Source organism: Armigeres subalbatus, unplaced genomic scaffold (assembly GCF_024139115.2).
Source record: "Armigeres subalbatus isolate Guangzhou_Male unplaced genomic scaffold, GZ_Asu_2 Contig423, whole genome shotgun sequence".
Classification (NCBI taxonomy): domain Eukaryota; kingdom Metazoa; phylum Arthropoda; class Insecta; order Diptera; family Culicidae; genus Armigeres; species Armigeres subalbatus.
The window spans coordinates 309,293-319,112 of record NW_026943176.1 but is presented as its reverse complement, the minus strand read 5'-3'; the positions used below and the strand labels follow the sequence as shown (position 1 = coordinate 319,112).

At 41.8% G+C, this 9,820-nt stretch overlaps 1 protein-coding gene across 2 annotated transcripts; it reads right to left on the bottom strand.

Annotated features, from left to right (window-relative positions):
- Positions 1-7,297: 7,297 nt before the first annotated feature.
- On the bottom strand, positions 7,298-9,409 carry LOC134204148 (multifunctional methyltransferase subunit TRM112-like protein). Of its 2 annotated transcripts, none has more exons than XM_062678973.1 (4): positions 9,069-9,409; positions 8,873-8,974; positions 8,492-8,702; positions 7,298-8,430 (listed from the first exon to the last, which is right to left on the bottom strand). In XM_062678973.1, exons 1-3 carry the CDS (start codon positions 9,144-9,146, stop codon positions 8,514-8,516), a joined length of 369 nt encoding a protein of 122 aa, XP_062534957.1. In that variant the 5' UTR covers positions 9,147-9,409; the 3' UTR covers positions 7,298-8,430; positions 8,492-8,513. The 2 variants fall into 2 exon arrangements, with proteins under 2 accessions (XP_062534957.1, XP_062534956.1); XM_062678972.1 differs by having other exon boundaries at positions 7,298-7,451; positions 9,069-9,407.
- Between the last annotated feature and the right edge of the window lie 411 nt (positions 9,410-9,820).

Below are 9,820 nucleotides of genomic sequence, written 5' to 3'. Positions count from 1 at the left end.
TTTGGAATTCTTCGACGATTTGCTTCTACATCCCTGGAACATTGCTTACGAAATCCCTGGAAATCTCTGGAACTTTCCCGTTCGAATCCCTGGAACATTCCCGTTAAAATTCCTGGAATATCCTGTCGGTATTCCTGGCAGTATCTCAAAGAATCCCATTGGAATCCCTGGAACAGTCCCGTCGGAATCTCTGGAACCCTCCTGTTGGAATCCCTGGTGGATTGCCTTCAGAATACTTGGAGGTTCTCTTCGGTATGTTTGAAGGTTTCCCGTCGAAATCTCGAGAGATTCCCGTCGGAATATTTGGAACATTTCCGTCGGAATCTTTGGAATCTTTGGATCAATTTGAGTCGTTGTAGCAAACATCGGCAAGTAAACAAACACGCTTCGATACTGTGGGCTATGACGGAAAGCACGTGCTTGAAAAAAGAGAATATTGATGAGTGTGAAGCAAAAAGTTTTTCAACATCGATGCTGATGCCAACAGCCACACGGACCGGTTCATTTCACCGAAGAAAATTGTAGATGTTCTGGAGAAAATGAAATTTGGAATTTAAACCAATCCGGCTGATGTCATGATGTTTGGCTTGGTGGCCACAACGGTTTGAAACTGCCGCCTGTTTTCATTTATGTTGGGTTTAAAATCAATACCGAATTATTTATCGGTATTTTAAAGGACCAATTGCTTCCCTGGGTGAAGGCCAAATTCTCAGATGATCATAACGTTGTCCTACGTGATGGAGCGCCATGTCCCACGTCCAATCGACCCAACAATGGCAGAAGAACAAAATGAAATTTTGGTCGAAAGATGTGTGCCCCCCTCGCAGCCACCCCCGTGACTACGCCACTGACTGGTTCACTTTTTCAAATCCAGGTATCAGGTTTGGGAGATTTGGGCCATCGCCTTCATCACACACCTGACGGAAAAGGAAGTGAACAAAAAGGAAAGGAATGTAGATGGGAGAACGTAGGGAAAGTTTGGAAAAGGGCCTCGCATACAACCCATAAGCGTACAAGAGCTTTTAGCTCCTTACCACAACGAGTTATGAACATCAGAATACTCTGAAGGTTCAGGTTTCTGAAGTCAATTTCACTGCCAAAGTGTTTTCCTAATATTTGGAAACGCAATTGCGCATAGACTGGGCAGTTACATATTAGATGAAAAGAAGTTCCATAATCGGATTCACAACCATCACACGTTGAATAATTGCCATGTGATAGTTGACTCGGTAGTGACCTATCAAGGCCTTGACTAAGACACTGCAATTCTGTTTAGCCAGATTAGCTAAATAGTTTGCTACTACCAGCGATGGCTCTCGGATATATAATTTGTTTGTCGACATGAACCCATACTAGTCCAATACCGTTTGTTTTGAGTGGAAGCCCAAGAGCTAATCAAACGCTTCACCCAACACTTAGATATTGGAATAGCTGGCTCAGGACCAATAAAGTCTTGTGATGCTCCAGTGCTGGGATTTCCTATGTACATGGGACAATTATGCGTAAAACGGTAGTACACAGCAACACAAGTAGCTTCAGTTCAATCAAAGTTAATTGCCTATTTCCGAGGATTAAACCACCCGACTTGGACAATAATTTACAATGTTGTGAAAACTCATATGTGAATATGTACATTATGTGGAAGGTAATGTTTTGAAAAATGTATTGGAGGTAAACAATTTCCCTTTGATGGAACTCGAACCACTACTGAGGGTCGTGGGTTCGAGTCCCATCGAAGGGAAAGTGGTTACCTCCAATACATTTTTCAAATCACAAATCAGATTTCACAACATTGTAAACAAGTAGCTTGTTAGGAAAAATAATTTTCACGCTCATTCCTACATTGAACACCGTACTGTTAAGAACGTTTCGCTTAATAAACTTTTATTCCGTTAAAAATCCTGACTTCATTCGGAGTTCCGACTCGTCTCTCAAGAGGTTATGGGCACCACCGCAAAATGTGCAACATCCCGTTATTGCGAGGAAGTGGAGCAGATTTCCAGAACTGGAACTATCGAGTGAAGCTATAACTAGAAGCAAAAGCCATTGCGGATGTTTTGACCGGAGTGGCTCCGGTAGCAGCAGAAGATAAAGCCAAGTTCGAGGAGAAAGACCGGATTGCAGCGTTGCTGGTGAAGTGCCTCGAGATCGTTCGAGAAAAGACGACCACGAAGGATATGTGGACCTGCTTAGAGACGACATTTGCAAAAGAATCCGTGGCAAATCAATCAATCATTCGGAAGCAGTTGGCTCGTTTAAGGATGAAGGAAGGCGCGAAATGAGGACACATATGTTGGAATTTGATCGATTGGTAAGAAGATTGAAGACCGCTGGTGCGACGTTGGCTGCAAGTGATCTGGTATCGCAACTATTTTCAACGTTGCGAGACTCTTCTGACCCTCTAGTCACGGCCTTGGAGAATGCAGCAGAAGAAGAATTAAACTTGGATCACGTCAAGCAACGTCTGTTGGCCGAGGAAAGCAAACGATCCAATCAGCAAGGTGATTCCGTTGAACACAATTCTGTAGCTTTTACCAGTGACTCGAAGAAGAAGTTTTCAAAATTCCATCGATGCTGGTCGCCGAGGACATATCAAGACAAAGATGCCATCGATGTGGTCGCCGGGGACATATGAAGAAAGATTATAACCAACGGGAAGCCAATCCAGCGAACAATAGTGCCATGAGATTCTTGGCTAATGCCAATGTTGCGGAGAAGAGGCCAGGACGCATCGTATTCAAGCTCGATTCCGGGTGCAGTGACCACTTGGTATGCGACAAGACCGTATTCACTAGTCTGACATTTGACCGTTCAACATCAAAAACTCGCTTTACGTCCCTGAATTACGTGAAAATATCATGTCGGTCAAGAAAATGACAAATGCAGGTATGGATGTCCTTTTTTTCGTGAACGTAGCAGTGTTGAAGAAGGACGGAAAGCTGTTGGCCACTGGACACCTCCGTGGTAATTTGCATCAACTCGATCTGTCGTTCAATGAAGTCCAAGCAAACCATAGTGAGTTAGGAATTGGAAACTTGTGGCACCGTCGACTCGGGCATATTAGCAAACATGTATTGGACATCATGGCCAGGAAAGTATGAATGAAAAATCAAGTTAGATCGATTTTTGTAACACCTGCACCTGCGTACAAGCTAAGCAATGCCGAAAACCGTTTAATGAAACGAGAATTACTACTAAGAAATACTTTGTGAGTTTCATCGATGACTACTGTCTCCATGATTTACTTGTTGAAGAGAAAGTCTGGCGTGTTCGAGAAATTCAAAGAATTCGAAACGAATGTTTCGGCCATGTTCGGGAAGTCTATTTCGAGGATGATTGTTGATCAAGGAACGGAGTACTGTTCTGCAAATCAAATGGAGTACTACAAGAAAAATGGGATCCTGCTGGAGGCTTCGGTTGCTTATAGTCCCAACAAAATGGGGTCTTAACAACTACCCTGCATGCCTGCTAGATATTTCCTACTCTCTTCACCTCCTCCTCATCTTCTTCTTTCACTTTCTTTCCATTTTCATCCACATCTCGTGGCTACTCACGTATCCCACTCTATACAGTTTGGGTTGCTTCCACTGTACCATCCGGCGAGCGGTTACAAAGGTGCACCAGAGTGTTTGCTCCTGGATCCCAGTAGGAATTCCTGAGGAGAAACTGGCCTACAGCTAGACCACCTCGCAGATCGTGCCCGAATCCACCTCTGACCACACGGTGAAATGCTGCCTGCACAGACTACCGTCTCAGGTTGGACGTACCCGACGAATTCAAGTCCAAAACAAAAGCCCTGTCAAATAGGTTTCATAAGATTTTGCTTCGTGCTCAATATTTGTGGTCAACTTACTCCTAGTGGAGGCTCTTCTGGGTGGCAATCGTTCGTCCTACCGTCGATGGCGATCTGCTTGACCTGGACAACAATCTGGAGGAGCAATTCGCTTTTCCGTTGGGCTGCGACCTTTGCCTGAAGGTACCGTCGTTCCCTCTTAATGCGTGTCGCCTGCACTTCGAGATGACTGATTAGAGGACTATATTTGTCTTTTTATGCCACTACTAACCTTGACTCGTTCAAATCGTCTCTGCCGATCACGTTCCGCGTGGCTGTGGAATCGTTGAGGGGTTCGGTCCGTGCTGTTGCCAATCCTTTCTGTCTTCTATCCTATCCGAGCTTCTTTGCTTATGGTGAGGGAATTGTCACCGCTTGCCTAAATATTGAGACTCATAATGGAATGTTCCTTGCCAACTGAATGGGAACTAACCTCGAAATGTGTTGCCGCCTTCCCTTGGCGTGTTCCGCCAACAACCGTTTGAGAAAACGGGTTTTCTGTCTTTGACGAATTACTGCCCACGGCGGTATCGTTGTCGGCGATTTATCTGTTGTGGAGCGCCTCGCTCTGTGGTTCCGGTTACGTTTGTTCCTTCCGAACACCGGAACGTCTACACTAGCCGTTCTTTTTCCTTCCTTGTGTCACGAGCAGCACTCCCCAGATGCCGCGGACATGGCAGACACCACAACTCTGTTTCCTCTACTTCGTTTGTGACAGCCAGCGGCTCTCAGTGTGTCGCGAACGGAAGCGACGAATTATTGTTCCTGTTCCCCTCTTGTTTGCAAGACAGACTTCCCTTGCAGCACGATGTTTTAATCGCAAAGTGTTCACTTATGCTCCAGGGTTTGTTCATTTTTTTTTTTTTTGATTTTGCACACATAACAAAATACAATTAAAAACCCAAATCAATCCACCTAGCGTTGGTGGTGCCTTTCTCGCGCATTAAAAAATAAGAAAAACACATAAGAGAGGTCGAAATAGCACTTTAGGGGGATAGATTTTACTTTTCCATCAATTCATATGCATTTGCGGACGTTTGAATGCATTGCTGCAATCATTGGAAAAAAAATCCGATTTTGGAAAAAAAAATTCCCAAGGAGAGACACCCTTGGCAGAAAAACAATGTTTTTTCAATAACTTTGGAACGCAATGACCGATCGGGCCAATTTTCAATAGGAAACAACTAGACCGCAATCCGCGTCGACTGCAACTTGTTGCGAGCAAATCGAATAATGCTAAGTACCAAAAAGTGTGTCTCACATTTTTGTACACACACACACACACACACACATACATACACACATACACACATACAGACATCACCTCAATTCGTCGAACTGAGTCGATTGGTATATAACACTATGGGTCTCCAAGCCTTCTATCAAAAGTTCGGTTTTGGAGTGATCCTATAGCCTTTACGTATACTTTGTATACGAGAAAGGCAAAAAGCTTCAAAATACGAACGTAACACCGTGATCATTCAATTGAAGGCGCCGAAGCGTTTGTTGTTAGAAGCAGCTCAGGCGTGCGTTTACTTGATGAACCGAAGTCCAACAAGCGCGCTGCCTTTTGTCGTCACCCCTGCTGAGATGTGGTTCGGTCGTACACCGGATTTGGAGAAAATTCGTATGTTCGGCTGTACGAGTTTCGTTTGGATCCCGAAGCAGAAAAGACGTATGTTAGATGCCACTAGTAATGAGACGATAATGGTTGGGTATGCTCCCAATGGATACCGGTGACTCGAAAAGTAACAATTGCTCGAGACGTCAAGTTCGATGAATCAAGCTTCTCCTACGATAAGATGAAGCAGGAAGATGATGTGCCTTTAACTGTTCATCTTTCCCTCGACCAAGAGGGGGAATACAACCAGCCAAGCTTCGAAAACGAGAACGCCGTCGATGAATTAGCCCCCCAGGATGATCAAGCCCAAAATGAATCTGAAATCAGTGAAAATGAAGAGTTAATTGATGATGTTGATGAACAAGAAAACGCGCTCCCCTCGCCCACAGAAAGAAACGAAATTCCCAGTGAATTGTTGTCGAGGCATAGCGGACGGGAGCGCAGGCTCCCCGGTAGGTTATACGATTACTTTATCGGTTATAGAGCTGTTTCTGGTGAATTGATATCCGCAGATGTACCCGAATCATATGATGAACTAACTGAACGACTTGACCGGACCAAATGGATGGCAGCCATGCGAGATGAATTACGTTTCATGGAGAACAAGGAGGAGCGGTGGCGCTGCGTTACCGCTTTTTTCCGATGCAGACATGCGTTCTTTTAACACCGTGTGCACGATGCGTTGAAAAGACGCAACATGGGCATCGAGCCTAAGAAGCAGGTGATAGTTGCCACATCTTCAAGTGAAGCAGAATACGTGTTCTGCTGTCTCAGAAGCTATCTGGCTTTCAGGAGTGATGGAAGACCTCCAGCTGAAGCGGTCATCGGATCCAATCGCAATAAACGAGGATAAGCAAGGAGCAATAGGCATGGCAAACAATTGCGAAAACAAACGATCGAAGCACATAGATATCAAGATATCACTTTATTAGAGATCATATTGCGAACGATCGAATAGTATTGAAGTATGTGCAAACCGAGGACCAGTTAGCGGATCTGTTTACCAAACCGGTGGACGCCACACACCTCAAGAAACTGTGCCAAGGTGTTGGCTTATCCGATTGAGAGGGGGTGTTGGCGCAATAATCAATCGGCTATTGCGCTGTTATGTTGTTATGGGAGCTACATAGCAACACAAGTAGCTTGTTAGAAAAAATAATTTTGACGATCATTCCTACATTTAACACCGTACTGTTACGCTTAATAAAATTGTATTCCGTTAAAAATCCTGACTTCATTCGAAGTTCCGACTCGTCTCTCAAAAGTAATACATATTTGTTTGCATAGTATTTTGAAAATTATTTCTAATTGAGGCTAATTGAACCGTTTGTTTGAGAAACTGCATATGTAATTTTTTTGTCCAAAATGAGATTTTTATATATTTTGAATCCTCGTCCAAAAATACGTATTCTGGCAAAAAATACGAAAAAAAATTGTTCTGGAATGCATGAAATTTTTTATCGTTTGTTTGAAAATCTACATAAGTCCACGCACTTTGAAGAGCAATTGTGGAGTATTGTTTATATATAGTTTTTGCAGTATGGAAGTGCCCCAAGGTATTGAGTTTTGCCAAAAACTATTGATCTGCATCGAAGAAATCAAAAGATTCGGTGCCAATTTGTTCAACAGTTTTTTGTTGTTTTCTCGAAATTGTGTAAAATGGATTATGCAGTTTCTCAAACAAATGAATCAAATTTTAACAAATGAGTTGTATAAGTGCTCAAAGACGTCGTTTGAGGATTCAAGTTGGGAAACAGACACATCATGCGCTGAAAAATATCCAACGTTATGAAATAGTGAGGGATTTCACATATTACAATAATTGAATTACATTGTAAAGAATATTTAGGTAATGTAAATTATTATTAAATTATGTACAAATGAAATACATCGAGTGGATATTTAGGAGTTTAATAAACGCATAGTGTTTTTTTTACAGAAATTACTCTGAACTACCAAAATGCATTAAATTATACGTTCTAAACGCTCCTCAAAAATCTGAAAAATACAGAAAAAAACACATTTTAGTCATATTTATTCATAATTCTATCATGAACATGTACGTCTAAGTTTGGAAGATGATATAAGCATTTCCATATCATCATAATTATTTGTTTGGAAAATTTGAAGCATTCCGTAATAATCACCCACTGTTGAAACATAACAACAACAAAGATCAATGAAACACGATCAGCAATCTAATAGTTGTCAATGAACAACCACTTCCAATGAACAAGCTTCAAAGAACTATTTAGCAGTGCTTTGCTCAAGGTCCAACTATTCAAAAACACAAAAAAACATGCCTTCCTCCAAAGATAAAAATCGAAATTGTGTAGCAGATTATTTCAATAGATTTAATTCACCAATTTAATCTAGACAATGATTAGAGTCTATTCAAATATCTAGCCGCAAATTGCATACCAATTATCTGTTAGGACAAAATGCGCGATTTCTGTAGGTATTCCATATACCAAGCGTAATCATCGTATTTAAGCAAATGCTATTCAAAGTATTCCAAAACAATCGAACTACATGATAAAAAATGTTGAATTAAATGTGATAATAACCGCATGAAACGAATCGCCCTACAATTCGGCAAACGTCGAGCAAGATGTCAGAAATCGTTTCAATTCTAAATATGAAAGATCGAAATGTACCTAAATCGTCCCAAAAGTGAAAAAAAAATGTAATCTCCCTCGTATGCGCCTGCAACTCTGAAAATAATCATTGTTCAACGTCCCCATTGGAAGAAACCAATCGAACCGGGAGAAAATTACACCATTGCGTCCACCGTCTTAACGAGCTAGAATCTCATAATAGTCAAATTATAACCGAAGCCTATAATATATGATAACCGAAGATACTTAGCAGGAAGAGGCACTTGATAAAACAATAAGGTATTTCACTAATGGTTACCGATTTGTACAATGGAATAGAGAGAGTCGTATATGTACTGTAATTGAACCGATAATGTACTCTAAATAGAAGATTCAATAAAAGTCATTCAATTTCAAACCCAAAATCAATCATAAACTTACGCTTATTTCTTTATTCAAAAGCCTAGACCTCGTCCTCGTTTAGTAACATGTTGGGAATGCCGTCCGTTATGGGGAAAATCCGTCCCGTTTCCGGACACTCCAATGTACCCTCGACCACGTCTACCTCCATCAGGACGTGGTGCAGCTTCTGTAGGGTTTCGGTGTCCGAAGAAATATCCTCCGGAATGGTGGCCGGCAGGTCGGCACCCACCTGTTGTAAATGGGAAGCAAACTTAGACATTTTCGATTCTTCATAAATTATCCGCTTTCAAAAACCAAAACCTCATTTGTATTTGTTTGTATAATCGAAGGTGACGTATTTCCTCAGTCTCCCCTTATGAGTGGACAACGAAGCTTGGCGGGTAATGGCAAGTTACTTACGTGAGTAGCGGCCAATTTTATCGCTTCCCAATCCAAGCGTGGGATCATCCGCGAGATGAACTCCGAGTTGAAATCCGACGAAACAATTTTTTTCTCAGCGATCTGCGGAAAAAATAGTGTTAGAGGAATAATATTCAATAATGTTTTCAAAACAAACAGCACGCTGCTTCCGAATCAGTTCCAGTTCGTTACTTACGTTCAATTTTAAAGGGTAACCAACTTTCACGCCGCGAATGCACTTAGATGTTAGGAAATTGTAAGTCAATAGCTTCATTTTTCTATGATTTGACGATAAATTATGCGACAAAATGCAGAAAAACTACTAATATTGATTAGAATTTGTTCATCAAACCGTACACAACTCGTGGAGTGAAACACTGACGGATGGGTGGTAAATTAATTTAAAAACATCAGAGAAAGCGGCCCCAACATTTCAAAAGAGCAAAACTGTTTTTGTAAACAAGAGTTTCTCGCGTCGCTGGTAAGCTAATTTGCGCCCACTCACGGAATCCAGTGCCATTTAATGAAAGAAGAGAATTCACTGTTTCCATCCGTGGTGTTGGATTGCGTGGGTGTGCTTAAATTAACCCATGTTTATAAAAGCAGTTTCGCCCTTTCAAAAAGTTGGCGCTGTATAAAGGAGGAAATTTCTGACAGAATAGGGCACTGCACGGAAATATCTTTTTCTCTTTCGTTCTCCATAAATTTTGACGTTTACTGGCCTTGTTGTTTTCTAATTTCTTTGCAGCGAGAAAGAGACAAAGCAGTCCGTGCAGTGCCCTATAGGGCACTGCACGGAAACATCTCTTTCTCTTTCGTTCCTCATAAATTTTGACGTTTACTGGCCTTGTTGTTTTCTAATTTCTTTGCAGCGAGAAAGAGACAAAGCAGTCCGTGCAGTACCCTATAGGGCACTGCACGGAAACATCTCTTTCTCTTTCGTTCCTC